Source organism: Acromyrmex echinatior, chromosome 8, assembly GCF_024713525.1.
Source record: "Acromyrmex echinatior isolate Ae372 chromosome 8, ASM2471352v2, whole genome shotgun sequence".
Lineage (NCBI taxonomy): Eukaryota > Metazoa > Arthropoda > Insecta > Hymenoptera > Formicidae > Acromyrmex > Acromyrmex echinatior.
The window spans coordinates 2,366,732-2,385,754 of record NC_141859.1 but is presented as its reverse complement, the minus strand read 5'-3'; the positions used below and the strand labels follow the sequence as shown (position 1 = coordinate 2,385,754).

The window sequence follows — 19,023 nt, the reverse complement described above, 5'->3', positions numbered from 1 at the left end:
TTAAAAATAGTATATTATCTTATATAATTATCGATTAAGTTACTTTGAAATTATATTTCAAAATTAAGTAAATCGTTAAGCGCAGGACGACATTAATTAAGATAATTAAATAATTAATTACTCCAAACATGCTGACGTTATACATCGTCATGTTGATGTCAAAATGACATCTAAAATAACATAAAAATGATGACAAATAACGTCAACTAATTTGCTGGGAAGTAATTACTTAATTGGCATTTAATTGGCAATTAATTCAATTGGCGGTAATTTTAAATTGTGCATCACTGCCCGTAGCTCAAGAAGAATATTGCGCGATCAATCTCAACTGAGTTGATCTCCGAACTCTCCGAACTCTCCGTATTTTCGTTTTGCGCCCGCGAAATCGATTGGCATGCGCTAGGAGTGTCGCAGTCGCACGGATTCCACGTGCTCACGGATTGACAGCGTGACGTCGCCATGGCGACACGCAAGCGCGTGGTAAACAATTTACGGCCACCGCGCGGCGCGGATCAAAACGATCACGTGGTTCACATGACGAACCGTCGCGAAACCATAGGATAGGTTGGTCATCATCTCGAGATCGGTGTCGCGTAACCCCTCTTCATCCAAAACGTCACAAGAGTCAATAAGAGTCGACTTCTTCGCCGAACGTAATGCAAGTCACTCTAGGTGAAACGATCAGTCGCGAAATCGAGGTCGGAAGTATAGGAATGAACGAAAATTGACAATTATGTATTACCTATGATGATCCGGATATTCCGTCAGAAAACTGACAGGACGTGACGCATGCTCCTTTTTTCCTTTCTATTTCTGCTCTGTGATTCACGAACACGAACGTCACGAACACGTGCGAAAAATCGACTGGAGAAAATCACAACACTACTTCAATCTTTACGTCTTCGCAACGCTTGCTGCTTTGCGTGACAGATGACTAATACGAGTTCAGAGCTCAATGAAGGGTTCTCGTGCTGCCATCTTGCAGCAACAATTTGTTTTTACGCTGTTGGCGGGAGATTCGATTTTTTTTTACCGTAACTGAAATATCGGGAGATCGATGTGTATCTTGAAATGAGATGAAAATTATAAAAATAAACAAATTCACCAGGTGTTGATTAGATAATGTGAAATTATAAATATTTTGGTATTCATTCACTTTTGTAATTTTCACTTTGTTTTAAGATATACAATCAATTTTTTTTTCCTCGTATATATTATATAACCGAAATTCGTAGTCTGTTCTTATTTCAAGATCGTTTTAAGTAATATTTTAAAATACTAATACTGTTTTCTGATTGGTTCATGATATCTTGAAACTGTATTTATATAAGACAATGAAGTAAAATCTTAAATTCATTAAGTCTTAAAACATGAAATTTTAAATATAAGGACTGATTATGAATACCGACTTATGTATTCATAGTAAACACCAACTAAAAAGTAATGTCAATGTTATAATTTCACACTTACAACCTAGTGAGAAATATCAATCGACATTTAATGAGTTACATATTTCTTGCTGAAAATATATACTAGAATAAATATATTTAATTTAATTTAATTTAATTTAATTTAATTTAATTTATAATATAATAATATAAATGTACACGTGTGTTATGTAACAATTATATTACTGAGTATAAAATTTTATAACTTATTGATTATATTACTTTTACAGTTACTTTTACAGTTACTTTTACAGTTGGTATATTGATTAAATATACAGATGGTATATTTATTATCAGATATTTATTATTACGTAAGTTTCTACGAATATTAGAAAAGCTGTATAGATATTCATATGTTATTGATTTGATCGATACAGATAGCTGAACAATTAGCATATTTTACGTATTAAATTCATAATTTATTATCGTTTCATAAATCAGAACATATTTAGCTAGAATATTAAGTCGACGTCATACGATGTATATTTTCTTGCTTAATATATTGCTTACATTTTAATAAATTACTAGAAAATAGAATTCTGGTATAATGCAATTCTAATAATTTATGCTAGCAATCCAGCAAGAAAATCGTGTGTCATTGACTACACATATTGCATTTTTTCCTATATCATATAATTATTATCATAAATAATTGAACACAATTGACAGCAATAAATGTAGATTTAAATAAAAATTGAAAAAATGTGGATATATGGAACGTAAGGATAATAAGTCGTAAAATTAATATTAAATATTAATGACCTGACTGATGATTTGCGCAGTCACTTCCATAAGACCGTTGTTTTTTATAATAACGATACCTTATTGTTGGAGACAAAAAAATGAGCTATTACTTTTTTTATTATTTGGATGGATGTTTTTTCGAAAATTAGAAAATTATATAATTAATAAAGGAAAGGCCCCTATTATGAGATACCGAGTTCATTTTGGATAAATGCTATTAGTCTATGGGCAGAATTTTAAAAAATAATGGCTCATTCTGAAAAGAATTTAATAAACTTTAAGATGTTATATAAAATTTAATTCAAATTCCATTTTTTTTTTAAATTAAAGAAATGTAAAAAGTGAGCAAATCGCGAAGTCAAAAAATTGTGCTCCTAATATGAGATGTCCCGAGAAATTGATAGTAAAACACAAAGTATATCAGTATTGCAACTAAAAAATTTTATTTAATGTTTTTTAAATACAAACAAACAGCCAGCGTGCACAAAAAATGAGTATGCGTATTATCCAGAATTTGTCTTCAGGTAGTTGAAATAAAGCATCGCAGAAATAGGCACTCGACGTTTATTCCGGTTGTCCTTTTTATTATTGTACAATAATATTTATACTTTAGCAGCGATTTTCACTATGACATGGGAGCATGAGTTATTTCATATTATAATAGAAATATCCTAGGTATCTCATATTACGATTTTTATTTTACAGTTTTACGATCATCAAATCTAACTTCTGTAATTAAGCAATTCAACATATCCCATATTTTTCTATTAATATAACCTTATTCTATCACTACATGAAGAATTTATTGCCAAATATTTATTTTTATTAAATAATAAACAAGATTTAAAGGCTCATCTCAATGGAACTTGAAGACATCTAAATTCTTTTTTACAGGCATGATCTAATAATGAATTTTCTACTAAATAGTTTTCAATCCAAGAGCAATAAATTCATGATGGAACTAATAGATAACGTTTATTAGTTTAGCAGAAACGCCACTATCTCATATTAGATGCCTATCTCATAATAGGGGACTTTCCTGTACATAGAAATAAATTCCAATATGCATATATCTATCTATCTTATAACGGAAAGTACATTTTAAATTCATTTTAAATTTTCTATAATTTGTGTTGGAATTCAGATAAACTCTGTTTATAGTTTTATGTAAAATATATTAAGATCCAATAATCTCGATCCTCTGCATTTTGCTGTCTTATGAAAAGAACCGGTAGTCGTTGCGCTTATCTTAGTGCTGAGATACTCCCGTGTTTGTAATAGGTGTGACCTGATATTGAAATGCATCCATTAATACATAAAGAACTATCAAGGAAATTTTCCAATACTTCTAGCGTTATTTAAAACTTTTCCAGTGCTACAGTTATCTGAAAATTTTCCAATATTTCTAATCTTATACGGAAGTTCTTCATAAGCTTCGACAGAAATCAATTTTTCATTATTAGATCTTTAAGTCATGTTGATAATTTTAAATATAATAATCTTATAAAAAATTTCAAACGTAATGGGCTAAATTATAAAATGATATATTTTTATTTGGAGATTATGTGTTGAAAATACTGAGAGAAAAAGATTATAAATTAAGATATAATAATTTGATAATTATAAACAAATAAAATTGTGTACAATTAATATACAATTCGCTGGATAATTTTTCAATGAATAATGTGTATTTACATTACACAGACTATAATAATGATAAAATAAAATGAAGTGTTTATCAAATTAATAGCGTTTTTCATTGGTGTGAACTAGTGTGTACTCAGCGCACTTTAAAGCCATTGTACACAAATCGACGTAAAGATATATGTTTAATAAAAATATAGAATGTTTAATAAAAATATAGAAGTGAATTAAATTGAAAATTCTCAGTATATTTTATCGTCCTATTTGATGAAATATACATTGGGCATTTTATTATTGAAATATCTTACTTTTATATTCAGATTAGAGTAATGTATAACAATTTTAATGTGCGCATCAATTCTGTCGATAAAAAACGCTATAAAATCCCAATAAACGAGAATGGATTGAAATGGATTTAGATTTTCAGAAACATGTATTTGCGAACGAATGTTAAAATAAATTCTTTTCAATTTGAATACATTTTTTCATTTATTGATGTAGTACATTTCATGATGTTTAATTCAAGACTCTGAATAATTAAAAATTGTTTTTCGATCTAATTGAATCCAGTTTAAGGAAAAGTTTTTTTTATTTAATTGAATTCAATGGACTTAAAATATAAATAAATTTTGATTCATTTTAATTTATTCGTATAAGCGCACAATTTTATTTACAATTTTTGATAAGTGTATTAATAGGAAAATTCATAAAGAAAAGATAAATAAATTCTGTAGATAAGTAAATTCTAATTTAATAAAGTATTGTTACAAAAAAAAATTATATGAAATAAAATTCTGCAATTGGTGAATCGCGAATAATGTTATAAAAAATACGTTATAAAAAAAATCATGTGTACTTTGTACAAAATTTTTACGCTATATAATGTATGCAAGACAACTGACAAAAAAGTTGAAATTGATATTCTTGCGTGAGGTCACCGAGTCGTAACCTGGACATCCTCAGGACTGAAAATTTGAATAAATCAAATAAAGAGCGTCAATACGATTAAAGTTAGATATTGAATTTTAATATATATGTATATATATATATATATTTCAAATTGATTGTATTGGAAGAACGGAAGTCGTCAACTCGCAGTATTCTATACTATTATTTCAGGAATTATTTTACACTTTTACGTAATGAATCGGATAAATGTCTCAGTTTGCCGCATATACAAACTATAAAAATTTTGACGCAAAAATATAAATTATAGGTTTTTAAATATGCATTTTGTTGAAATAAATAGGTCTATTTTTTGGCTGAATAATACATTTTTGGAATTTAAAAGGACAAAGATATATGTTAGTGATATTTGGCAAAAACAAGAAGAGAATTGTAGTACAGTTTAGTGCAGAATAAGTAAATCTTAAATAATATAATAATATTTTTAATATAATAACATTTTTTTATTATTATTTACTTTACATATTATTTATATTATTATTTATAGTATATATTATAAATATTTAAGAATTAGAAGTTAATGCTGCGCTTACAAATATAAAAAGCAAGATGGAGAAAAGGTTTTTCGAAAATGGATATTAGAATTGAAGAACTAATATAACACAGTATGCACAACTTAATAATCCATAAAATATATTTCAATTTACATTACTTAATTGTTCAAACATTTCGGCTTAACTTTGCGGACATCTTCAGTGAACATGCATATGGAAGAGCATGACATAATTTTAAATCTCATTGAAATGATATGCATGTCTAAAAATGTCTTTATGACGTTCATGTAATGTTCTTTTTTCAAATTTTTATGTTGTCTTACAAGTAAATGCAAAAATTGTGAAATAAAAATTGAAATAATTAAAGGAGACGAATTGAAATGATTAATTGAATAGACTAAAAAGAATATATTATTACCATTTTGTTTTATTGAAATAATTTAACATATATTATTCATGTGAGTGTCAATTATATTATACTTTGAAATTTATTAACCATAGAGACTAATCATGCTATAATGTAGAAGTTCATCGGCTATACAAAATGCGAGCACGCTTTATTTTTAAATTGAAAAAACTGAATAAGAAAAAAAGAGAGAATATGAATGTTATCAATAATATTATTAATAATATTATACACATTAAATATATTATATAAATATTTATAATTTACTATCAAAAGTTCAATTATCATTTGAAAGCCATATGCAAAGTATCTAAGCTACATATATTGAATATAAAATTAATATCAATATATTTCTCAAAATTACGTAAAGAATACATATCTTGTGAAAATGTCTACTACAATATCTACATTGAGAAAAATAATGTTTTAACAACATTATTTTAATTGAAAATAATTTTGTTGATTTAACAAAAGTATTAATGAAACAAATAAAATTTTATTAAAACGAAAGCATGACGTATTTGTTTCATTAATGATGTATTGTGCGCGCGCGCGCGCGCGCGTGTGTGTGTGTGTGTGTGTACGCGCGCGTGCGCGCGTGTGTATGAATTAAAAATTATTTTAAATTAAATTAATAACGGAAATAATTTCCTTATATATATATATATATAACTCTACAAATAAAATCTTGAGAAATCGGATAAATGAGAGTGTAACGTAGTTGTTGGAGCGTGATTAAATATAAATGTTAATGTAATCAATGCAGAAAATTGATTGTACGTATTTCATTAAAATCGCTTCTCGCGTTTGTAATGAAATACATGTAATCAATTTTCTGTATTGATTAACATTTATATTTAATCACGCTCCAACTGTGTTACACTCTCATTTGTCATTTGAATAAGCATAAAAAAATTTGTTAAATTGCTAGTCAATTTAACTCGTGATATTACTGCAGTAGTTTAGTAAAGTTAGCGTTTTCAAGATCAAAAAATCATTTCGGTGCGCATTTCTGGGGACTACATACGTAGCATATAAATTCACACAAGAATCATACAAGCATTTAAGATCTAGCTAGATCGTTTAAGGTTTTGATTTCTATAGTTTGTATTAAAATAATATTGTTGATAAAACATCATTTTTTTCAGTGTATCTATTATGCAGGGTTTATAATAATTTATTATAAAAATATGCATAGAAATCCGATGCCTAATAGATGTATAAGAGTCATAGACGATGATGGAGTCTTAAGTGAAAAACCTGACCTTTCATAATTGACTATTCTCCTTATATTTCACTATAATTGATCAATTTCCTACGACTTAAAATCCCATCGATCATCTACGATTTCTATATATCCCACATTAAACTGAAATACAGCTGTTACGATAACGTAAAAAACACTAATGGCCAATGCAATGCGTCTCCTTATAATGTCTAAGCAGAGTATGAAGAAATAATTTCGATAGCTCTATAAAGCTAACAGAACTAAATCAGCAGAAATTGGACCTATCGGAATTTTTAGTATCCACTTTGTATGTATCATATTACATTACACCATTAATAATAATTTTATATCGTGTGCCATTTAAAAAATCATATCATAGTACAAATTTAATTCTATTGATTTCTGATATATTTTTCTCTTTTTTTTTCTTTTATTTTAAATTAGTCCAGTTTAATATTAAGCTAGCATCGCCATGATTTTTTTTGAAATGGCACATAGTACAAAATTATCATTAATAGTACAATTTAGTACAAAATGAGTATTAACAATTCCGATATCCGATTTGATTCTGATACTGATTTAGACTTGTTAGCTTTATAGAGCTAATTTCGATGGCCATCCTTAAAATACAATGCAAACTATACAAGATATTGTAGTATTTCACAACCATCTTCTCATCTATTTCGTATCCGCTTCCTTTTCTTTATAATAATTGTCTTTTAAAATGAGTAACTCTTTAAAAAATCGCAATCGGAAACAATGAAAAATTTAAATAGGCATAGTTATTGAGGATAGAAATGTAATTTACTTTCCGCTTTTAATCAATAATAAAACGATGAAGCGATGACTTTTAAGTCATTTTTTCATGTAAATTGTTGTAGCTACTTAACATTTTATGCTTTGCGTCAGAAGTTTATGCTTCATAATAAAATCTAATTATGTATAAGCGTAATTTAATTCAGTATGTAAAATGATTCGATGAAACAAGGCAAAAGGGATGAATGATTTATTTTCAGACGTCGATGGTTTATTAGCATCGCAATACTCGGTGACGATGGTGGTGGTCGAACGCACTGCTTATAAACGATTGCGAATAGACTGCGAATCAGTTTGATGTTAGTTCAGCGAAGAGACTCGATCGTATATTCGTGAACAGCATATATAAGGTGGGTGTTACAAGAAAAGATGAAGAGAATTAAACCGAAAAAGAAAACAATCTAGCTCTCGAAATGACCGATCATTGGATTAAGCAGACGTCTAATAAAATATTTTGCTTGATTCTTTTCGTGCCAGTGATAACATAGTGGGACTGGATGTATCAATTTTTTCAGTCCACAAGGGACTTAGAGTCCTAGTGTCTTAACATAGTAACCTTGTCTAATGACATGTATTATTTATCGCAATTATAAAAAAAAATAATGTATTTAATTTTGAAACGACTTTCGAACGCGTGAAAAGTTTGTCATCAAGTTTTAGGGAGAGGAAAGAGTGTGATTTTTTCTTCAGATCAGTTTATTCTGTCAATTTTTGTCATATCTCTATTCTATCTTTAAAACACTTTCCTAACACACAAAATTTGAGAAGTTTGAATTGCCGATCAAAAAGATAACAGGTGATTGAAATCCCCGATTATTATTTTTAACACTTTAACTACCGCCCAGATTTTTGGTCTTTGACATCACACTATTATTTTGTACTTAACTTTTATAAAATAAATTGTAAAATAAGTAAATTATTGAAGTAAAGTATTGACTTAAAATTTGATATCTTTTATTAGATGTTTGATTTATATGCATAAAAAAAGATATATTAGGTGTTGGAATTAATTCGTAGCGTTTTACAAGTGATGGGAAGTACTTTCATTAATGTATTTTTTAATGCTCATATGAAATAAATAACATTCTTTCATTAAAAAACGCTACGAATTAATTCCAACACCTAATATATACACGCAGCATTGAGGAAATAAATATACACATATTTATCTTTCACTATGAATTCGTAATAAATATTTATATAATATAATTTTAAATTAAATTTTCACATGAAAATAAATTTTAGATAAAATATATTTTTTTAAATAAAAATTTTCCGCTGAATTAATAGGCCTTTTCAAAATTCCCAATATATACTATGTAAAGTATTCTCGGTTAGATAGTAAGTAGGAAATGTGTATTCAAAACGTTATCTGCGATAACTTATACAGGTGTGTGTCTGATTTGGATTGCGATTTCTAATTTCTGCTTTGAAATGGAATCTCAATCTGATGAAAATTGATCTAGTCTTGAAAACAGTTTTTAATCTTTAAAAGTGTGTGTGTGTATGTGTGTGTGTGTGTGTGTGTGTGTGAGAGAGAGAGAGAGAGAGAGAGAGAGAGAGATTTCACACATATTCTTCAGAGTGACAATTCACTCTCAAAGTTTTAAAGAGTACGCGATTTATACCCACAGTTCTCATACTAAAAATCAGTCTGATTCATTAAAGCGTTAACGACATTGATATACGACAATCAAAATGTTGTTGTATACATCTATCCTGACTCCGTGATATTTCTGATTTTTTTCCTTTTTTCTGCAGCATTTCCTATTTTTTAAAAGACGTTAATTAGATAAATAGCGATTTGATCGAACATTCTTCTTTTTAGGAAATCATGTCAGCGGCTGAACCGGAAATGATAGCTGGGTCCGCCGCCGCGGCGTCTTATGGTCTATCATCGTCTGCCATTTTCCTGTCTCTCTTGATACCGGCTTTGATTCTATATTACATCTACTTTAGAATTTCACATCGCCATATGATCGAGTTGGCGGAAAAACTCCCGGGTCCGGAAGGCTTGCCGTTGATTGGAAACGCACTAATGTTCCTAGGAAGTTCGGACAGTAAGGCGATGATGTAAAGATATAATGACGGAGCAAACATATATAAAATTCATATCCTAATTCGGTTATTTAATTCAACTCAGATTATTTAATCAATCTTAGATAAATCAATCCTTTGATCTCAATATTGGTCCATCTCAAAACTGTTCTGATTTTGATATACATCAACTCTAAAGTTAACTTTACATTTTTACTGAGTAATTTTTTGAATTATTTCCTCATTTTTGCTATAATAATCGAGAATAACAAAGGTCTCATGAGTAAAAGCAGTTTAGATCGCGTTAATAGATCGCGAACATTCCAAATCGTGCCAATTAACACCGTTAATTCCGTTCGCCATAATTTCGAGATTGAATTAGAAGTTAATTTGACAATTACGTATCTCCTGTGTATTTTTTTTTACGTATCTCCATGCTATCTATTATTAGGCAGCTTAGATTGAATAACCAAATTTCGCTGACACGTTCGTGAAACTTCCGCATTCCTGTGTCTTTGTGTTGTAGCCATGTTCCGTACCTTATATAGAAAATCCTTCGAGTACGACCAAATTATTAAAATCTGGCTCGGACCAAAGTTGCTGGTTTTTCTTATGGATCCACGTGATGTCGAAATTATCTTATCTAGCCATGTCTACATTGACAAGTCTACTGAGTACCGGTTCTTCCAGCCCTGGCTCGGAAATGGTCTCCTCATCTCTACTGGTGTGTATTAACTACTTCCTATCGATATCTCGGAACTCGTCGTTAGTGGTAAAATAAATTTTCTATACGCGTAAGCATATGCTATCCTCAAGCTAATAATTTTCATTTAACTATCATTAAAGTTTTATTAACTCTCATTAGAAGACTGGGGATAAGAGATATAATAAAAAGAATCTGAAAAAGATCTTACGCAAAGTCTCAATCGAAAGTTATAAATGTGTGAATGTACATTGCCTTATTAACATGCTTCTGAAAAATTGTCTTCGTAACGTAACAATAAATGTAACAATAAAAATGGCAAATAACTCTTTTTTGTGTGAGAAAAACAATAAACGAGAAAGGAAACGGAGAAGGTTCCACATATTTTTCTTCCATCGTTTTGCGCTTGGATGTTACGTTTGGAAAATAGTATTTCCTAATGTTTAGTTTACTAGTATGAAAAACTTCATATAATAATTTTGAAGTATATGTATTATATTGTAAAACAACAAAACAATTATAAGATTACATTTATTATTTATATCTTGATTTCATCTTAATAAAATTTTATGTAATTTCATTTCAAGTATTAACGATTTTATTATTCAAATTTATTTCAGATAATTCTGTGAGATTAAATCATTTACCTGCAGTTGAATTTCAATCAAATGTCTTCTCCTTTTATCTCTCTTTCGACTATTTCCAGATTTTTTAGAGGACAATTTCTAGTTCATTGAGAAAAAGATACTTAAAAATTTATGAGATATTAAAATTATTTATGAAATATTAAAATTGAGATATTAAAATTGAGATGTGAATATTTATTGCTGAAAAAAAGTCCTTATTATGGCGAAAATAATTTTTTTTCGTAGCAACAATTTTATTTTATGTTTTTTTACAATTAATGAGATACAGTTTATAAAAATATTTTCATATTCAGCTAAAAATTTTTTACTACGTATCATTTTATTAAAACAAGTTTTTCTCTATCGTCGTAAATGAACAAAAAATCTAAGAAATATAGAACGCGCGCAGATTCGATGCAACAACGATCGTCGACTATGTATCAACTTTTATCGCCGACTTTCTCGGTATCGCGAGTGAAGGTTCTTTTTCTTATTGACGGAACTCTCTCGCCGAGGCGTAACAGCGCAGCAGCATATACGTAACATGCGTGCCACTTCGGTTAATTCACATGCCTCGTCATGACATCCGGTAAAGGCGTCATGCATACCATACATCTCTTTTCTTTTTTTTCTTCCTCTTCCTCCTAGATCACTTCACACGAGTTTGTTTAACCGCTCATGGTTGTATAACGGTCACATAATTCAGATGTTGTCGTATGGCTTCTCATAACTGCACTTGCCTGGATCATGCGCGTGATTGTATCGAGTTTTGCAATTCGGTGAAATGAAAGAGCAACTAGAGAAAGTAAGAATTGCTCGAATAAAACAAAAGATCAAATAAATGAAATGTTTCTTCATACATAAAACCAATATATCTTCTCTTGCACAAATATAATTTAAGAAAGAAAGATAAGAGATGAATATAAGACGTTTTTGCTGAAATTGACGATTATGAAACAGGATATCTAATCTATCTGTAATTTAAGAAACTGGTTTGTTGACAAACTAATATACAATTATTCAGTACGCGCGAAATTGGAGACAACGCGTTTAAATAAATGCTCAGCGAATCATTATCTCCTTTTCTTACAGTACCGAGAAAGTCGATAATAAAAGTTAGTGCGCAGTCGGCGATCGTTGTTACATCAAATTGTTACGCACGTGCATGCATTTTATTTCAGAAAAGATGATTTTTTTGAAAATATTTAAAATTTTAACTAGAAACAGATCTGAAAATAATTCTGCGAGATCATTATAATAGTAAGAAACTCAAGCTGATCGCTAGAATGTCAAAACTTTTACAATGCTGTGCATTAGGCTTGAGTTTATTGGAATTATTTTGATTCATCAAAATTATTTTCAGATTTGTATTTAATTAAATTTTTATATATTTAAAACTGTCTAAAGTATTGTACAATCTTAAAATGTCCATAAAGTAAATAAACCATTGTCAATAAAGTATCATAAACCAATCACAGAACAATATTAGCATCTTAAGATATTACTTAAAATGATTATTTAAACTTGTAGTGAGAACAGACTTTGATATTCATATTTTTTTTTATATTTAAGACTGTTTTAAATACAATATATTAAAATATATCTTAAATACAATCATAAACAAATATAATACAATATATTAAAATGTATCTTAAATACAATATAAACCTGTTATATGTAGTATAAAGCTGTGTTAGCATCTTAAAATTACTTAAGATAAAAAAGCATCAATATTAGATATTAGACTAACACGTATATATATATATATATGTATTTTTAAATTTATCTCAAAAATGACTGCGAACTAATTATTTTCGGTCTTTTAATATTAGGTGTAGTAAAAAGAAATCCATTATTTTTACTACACCTAATACAATCAATGTGAAATATTAATAATTTCCCCAAATTTAATCAGATTTTTGATTTGATGCTAATAGCCTCTGAAAATCTGTAAAAAATTTATTATGAAAATTATAACTCGATCTTTATATTTAGTTGATTTACTTAAATAAACTATTTATAAGCTTAATGTTGTTTACGTAACATGGTTTTGAAATAAGATTCAGAATGAATGTCGCCTTATAATATTGATAGGTTTTTTATTTATGATATAATGACAAAGAATCTTTAAATACCATATTAATATGACTTGATAATTGTAATGAAAATCTTTAAATAGCATATTATGTTGATTACAATCGTAACTTCAAGATCACTAGATTTTTTCCATGTATTTTTTTACATAACAAATATAAGCATCTCGCGATACATTTATATATATGACGTGAAAAAACATTTTTAATTAAAACATCATTTATTGAGATATGATAATGATTTTTAATTAAAAATTATTATCATGTTAAGAGTTTATCAATTTATCACAGATTTATCGTCAACAAAAAAATATATTGAATAATAATATCATAGAATTTTTAAAAATCATTTTAACTTAATGTTATCTTGATTTTATTATCTCGATTTAGTGTTCTAATCTGGAAAGCCTCGACGTCTATGAGCGTGGCATGTGCACGAAACACATTTAGAAAGAGCTACGCGGGGGAGAGAGGAATGGAGAGTGAAATGTAATCAGTCCGAGTAATCAGGACGCAAAACAGGAAGGAAATTTGCACGCGCAGTGCTTTCTCTCCCTAGCTCCGTTTCCCCGCGTATATATACGCGCATCGTAGTCTTTCCTACACAATTACGACAATCTCTATTTCTTCGGGTTTGTTCTTTGTCGCTAGACTAGACTGCACTTTCTATCTTGCTTTCGCCAAACTTCAAATATATGCACAGAAAGGCCAGTTTTGTCGTTGAAAAAATTTTTAATTTAATTTAATTAGATACAACAGATCTGAAAATAATTTCGTTGGATTAGAATAATTGTGTAAAATTCACAAATTGATTGCTGAAATGTTAAAACTTTTTGCAACATTGATCATCATATGTGAAATTCCTATTTAATTATTTTGAATCCAATAATATTATTTTTAGATCAAACTAAATTTTTAGATACTTCAGCAAAAACATTCTTTCTGAGTCTATTTTTATTTACAGTAGCAAACAAAATGAATTGAAACGAATTGAAATGAATTCAGATTTTCAGAAATATTGATTCACGAATATTAAAATGAATGTTTTTCAATCCTGAATGCATTTTTATTTATTTATAGGAATTGTATGGAACATATCTCTATGCCTTTTAATCTAAAAATAATATTAGCTTTTTCTGTGCATTGCGAATACTGTTCAATTCAAAATTTTGAATAGGAAATGCAGTTTTTCAATCTAATTGCATTCAATTGAATCTAATAGAATTCAATTGACTACATACACAACACAATTAAATCCAAAAAAAAGTATTTGCTATTTAAAATACGCATTCGGATCGAAAAAAATTTCAATCTATTTTAATCCATTCTCGTTTGCTGGGTAATTCAAATATAAGTGTACTCCAATATTTACAGTCATGAAGCATACATCTTCCGTCCCACACATTGTAATGTATAATATTATCTTGCTCTTTCTCTCACTCCCCGAGTCTTTTTCCTTCGCTCATTCTTCTTCTTACTTCCGTGTGTTCAATAAAAAGTCTTCAAACACAGGCACCGAATACAACAGGAATGGGGAAAGGGAGGAAGATGGAAATTTACGTTAAATTTACATCTCCATGAAATATATAACTCTTTTTCTTTCTTCTCTTCTGATTTTGTTCTACTGTTAATATTACTGATATAACATTAGTTAATACATATTGTCTGTCTAATTTTTGTATGTTTTATCACATATGTTCGTCACAATAGAATTTTTATATTATAACAAGTATAATAAAAGATTGCACGTAATATAATTAGAAACGAAAATTATTAATTAAATGCAATCTTTAGTATTATAAAAACACCACAGATTGTTTATATAAAAAAAAATGAAGCGATTACTTCTGAATTAATAATGTATTCTAATTCGTCTCGCATCATGACAATTCGCTGAAAATATTCAGGATGAATCACTTCAGATTCGATCGTAGCAAAGAAATGGAGAATTTTATTATTTATAAAAAACCAATTGATAATAAGTGATCTATTACAGGTTCAAAATGGCGCGCTCATCGCAAATTAATCGCGCCGACGTTTCACTTAAACATACTTAAGAGTTTCATCGATCTCTTTAATGCTAATTCGCGTGCAGTGGTGGAACGAATGCGTAAGGAAGGCAACAAGGAATTCGATTGCCACGACTACATGTCCGAGTGTACAGTCGAGATCCTTCTCGAGACTGCCATGGGTGTCTCCAAGTCCACGCAAGACCGAAGCGGCTTCGAATATGCCATGGCTGTTATGAAGCAAGTATTCAATATGCAAATTCCAGATTTGATGAATAGAAAATAGAGATAAAAAAGAAAGACATCGATTGTTTTATATTTCTAGTTTTATATTTCTTGTTTTATATTTATTTTTAATAGATTTTAATTGGAAATTCTCTGATCAACATGTTCTCAGCTAGGTCTGACTTTTTCTTGTAGCTAAAATATTTTGAATTTATAAGATCTTGGAATTTTCTTTTTCTTAGAACTTTAGATTTGTAAAAAAACATTATCAACAAGTTTCCACGTTGTAAAATTTTTATGCAATTTTATTCCTTGAAATATTTGAATATTTTCATATGTTGAAGAAATATATAAGCTGGATATCTCGTTATTATCTTATCGTTGTATAGGATGTGCGATATTCTTCATCTGCGTCATACGAAAGTCTGGCTCAGACCGGACTGGCTGTTCAATCTGACGAAATACGGAAAAGATCAAATCCGTTTGTTAGAGATCATCCACGGACTCACAAAGAAAGTTATCGCACGCAAGAAGCAGGAATTCAAGAACGGCAAACGCAATGTCATTGACGAGTCTAAAAATAGCAATGGCAAGACCATTAAAGTAGATAATTTTCAAGTTGGATAATTTTCAGAAAAAGCTACATTGAACAATGGACTATTAACACATAATATATTGTCCTTAGAGCACATCTGTGGAAGGACTTTCCTTCGGACAGGCGGCTGGTCTAAAAGACGACCTCGATATAGAAGACAATGACGTTGGTGAAAAAAAGAGACAAGCTTTCCTCGATCTGTTGATGGAGGCCGGTCAGAACGGTACTGTGCTGACAGACGAAGAAGTCAAGGAACAGGTCGACACTATTATGTTCGAGGTAGACATCGCGAGATATGATATTCAGACCAAGACTGATATTCAGATTGGCTAGTCAATTCTTATATTTAAGACTGCCTTAAGATATCATGAATCAATCAGAGAGATGCTTTATCTCAAGACATTATTTAAGATGATCTTGAAATAAGGACAGAACTATAAATATTAACCTGACTACTTTGAGAGGATCAAAGTAATTTTAATTAATAAGCCATCTGTTCTGTCATACATTTTCATAGGGACATGACACGACCGCGGCTGCATCCAGCTTCTTCTTGTCGATAATGGGCTGTCACCCGGACATTCAAGAAAAAGTTATCCAGGAACTCGATGAAATCTTTGGCGACAGCGACAGACCTGCGACCTTCCAAGACACTCTGGAAATGAAATACCTCGAGCGATGCCTCATGGAAACTCTTCGCATGTACCCACCTGTCCCTATCATCGCGCGTACTATCAAAACAGACTTGAAATTAGGTGAGTTCTTAAAATTGGAATGTCTGCATGAAAAGAAGGCAAGATGAAGTGTGCATTATCGACTTCTTTGATCAAATAATTTATTATACTTCTAAAAAAATTATACGATTGCCGTTTCAGTATCGGGAGATTATACGATCCCAGCTGGGAGCACGGTGATAGTAACGACCTTCAAGATGCACCGGCAGCCACACATCTATCCGAATCCAGAAATTTTCGACCCCGATAACTTCCTACCGGAAAAGACCGCCAATCGGCATTATTACGCTTTTGTGCCGTTCTCGGCTGGACCGCGTTCCTGCGTGGGCCGCAAATACGCCATGCTGAAGCTGAAGATCATCCTGTCTACGATCATGAGGAACTATCGCGTCAAGTCAGACATCAAAGAGTCCGATTTTAGACTTCAGGCCGACATCATTCTCAAGCGCTCGGAGGGTTTCAAGATCAAATTGGTGCCGAGAAAGCAGGCAGCCGCCACCGTTTAAAGCTGTATCTCTTTATAGCGTAGTTGGGTAGAGGATTTAGGAATACGGAAAGCGAGGAGGCGAGCCGCGAAATTCGCGGTGGCCTTTTTTCGAGGAACCTCATACGGATCTCGTACGCGCATGAGTAAAACAAACGCTGCGAAGTTACATGTACATGTTGTATATTATTGATCTTATCGTTGTATAACATACATTTATCGGTTATGTTTATATTTATCTCATACAATAAATTGCGGCATTTATTGAGACGCAAAACCTGAGAATCGACTATTTCCTCGTTCACGACTGGGAGAGATGAAATGAAAGGCCAACTCAAAAATGTGCAAAGACATGACGTAGGAATATTCACGAGACAGATTGGAAAGGGCTTTCCCGAAGAACTATCGAAAGCCAATCCCAAGATTGCAGAAGCGACGACGATCAAAACTGTCGCGAGAACCCGATTGAAGATGGGGAAGGTTAAAGACGAACTGAAGGCGATGCTTCCGATTTTAACGCCTTCAGAAGTGAGAAGGTCACTTTATTTTTTTGGAATAAAAAATATATCTTCTCTCTCAAAACGAACTTTTTTTTCCCCTACCAGATTCTTTCGTTTTACATACAAACGCATCGAATAGTATAATTAATGCAATTATAATAGAAATTAATAGCAATTATTACAAGAATGATTTTATTAATATTGAAATCGAAAGTGGGTTGAACTGAATAATTATCTCCTCTATTTTTTCTCTCAATTTTCTTCCGTTTTTTGAGGTGCCTCGTCGCGACGCTTATTTATACCGTCATTTGCCTCAATTATCCTTTCTTTCTTTTTATCTGAATTGTAAATAAAATATAAATATTCCATCAAATTTGTCCTTTTATAATCGATATTGCTCTATCTTCGAGTAGATTTCATTTACTACCTCACGAAGCGATCATTGACGAGCTCGAAGAAGGCAATTATGAGGAATCAATCCGATATTTGAAAGAATTATTCGAACTAAACGAGGAGATTCATAGGAAGACTACTACTCCAATATGGGACTTAAAGAAGAACAAGAACGCGCTGTCGCGCTTAAGAGATGGCTTGATCATTGTCGAGCAAGCCAAAAATGCTGGTGGGAAAGAAAATTGATGTATATACGGAAAGAACGATTTGTTGAAATATTTAAAAATTTAGCTAGATATATACAGATACAAAAATAATTAACAATAAATGACATAATTTTGGAAGTAATTTTCTAAGTAATTTGAACAATAATTTGTTAGAAAATGCTCGTGTTAATTATTAAAATATAAAAATTTTTGTGCTCATCATGCTTGACTTTTTTACATATGTATGTGTGATGATTGTTATTTTGAATTGTTCTCAATACAATTAAGATATTCCTCAATACAATCATGATAATTCCTATATCATTGATCTTTGACACTTGAAACTAAAGTACGATGTACAAAGTACGAGTATTATGGTTAAAAATTTTCTGAATATAGGAGACTATATTTCTGCGGCTGCAGAATTTCTAAATATGGCGCTATCCTTTCAAGCAACTTGGGAATGGTGGTGGATGACGGAGCGGCTTTATCGTAGCGCTCTGGAGAACGCTGAATTGATCGAAGATGATAGCCATCAGATGAGCACCTTCGTACATTACCTGTACGGCCGATTTCTGTTCGAGCAAAGTTAGCGAAACACATTACATATGCAAATTAGCACACAAATGGATTCGGCGGACAGGTCACGACTTCTTATTCATTTTCTGTATA

At 30.4% G+C, this 19,023-nt stretch overlaps 2 protein-coding genes across 3 annotated transcripts in view; one reads left to right on the top strand and one right to left on the bottom strand.

Moving 5' to 3' along the window:
- Positions 1 to 19,023, bottom strand: part of Nadsyn (NAD synthetase) — a 48,337-nt gene that overhangs the window by 18,228 nt on the left and 11,086 nt on the right. Inside the window, exon 1 of one of the 2 annotated variants that reach the window (XM_011062967.2) lies at positions 743 to 974. The exons of the other annotated variant lie outside the window; for it this stretch is intronic. The gene's annotated coding sequence lies outside the window, so the exon portion shown is untranslated. Of the gene's footprint in view, positions 1 to 742; positions 975 to 19,023 lie in introns of those variants that run through there. 2 annotated transcript variants of the gene reach the window in all.
- Positions 7,455 to 17,834, top strand: Cyp4g15 (Cytochrome P450 4g15). Its single transcript, XM_011062966.2, has 8 exons — positions 7,455 to 8,096; positions 9,575 to 9,806; positions 10,310 to 10,507; positions 15,202 to 15,454; positions 15,829 to 16,042; positions 16,125 to 16,313; positions 16,552 to 16,789; positions 16,910 to 17,834. The coding sequence occupies exons 2-8, from the start codon at positions 9,581 to 9,583 to the stop codon at positions 17,272 to 17,274; spliced, it is 1,683 nt and encodes a 560-aa protein (XP_011061268.1). The 5' UTR covers positions 7,455 to 8,096; positions 9,575 to 9,580; the 3' UTR covers positions 17,275 to 17,834.

Coding starts and splice junctions, on each gene's coding strand:
- Cyp4g15 (XM_011062966.2), top strand. CDS start 9,581: ATGTCAGCGGCTGAACCGGAAATGATAGCTGGGTCCGCCGCCGCGGCG. Junction 16,314..16,551: donor TCGACACTATTATGTTCGAG/GTAGACATCGCG, acceptor ACATTTTCATAG/GGACATGACACGACCGCGGC. Junction 16,790..16,909: donor CAAAACAGACTTGAAATTAG/GTGAGTTCTTAA, acceptor TTGCCGTTTCAG/TATCGGGAGATTATACGATC.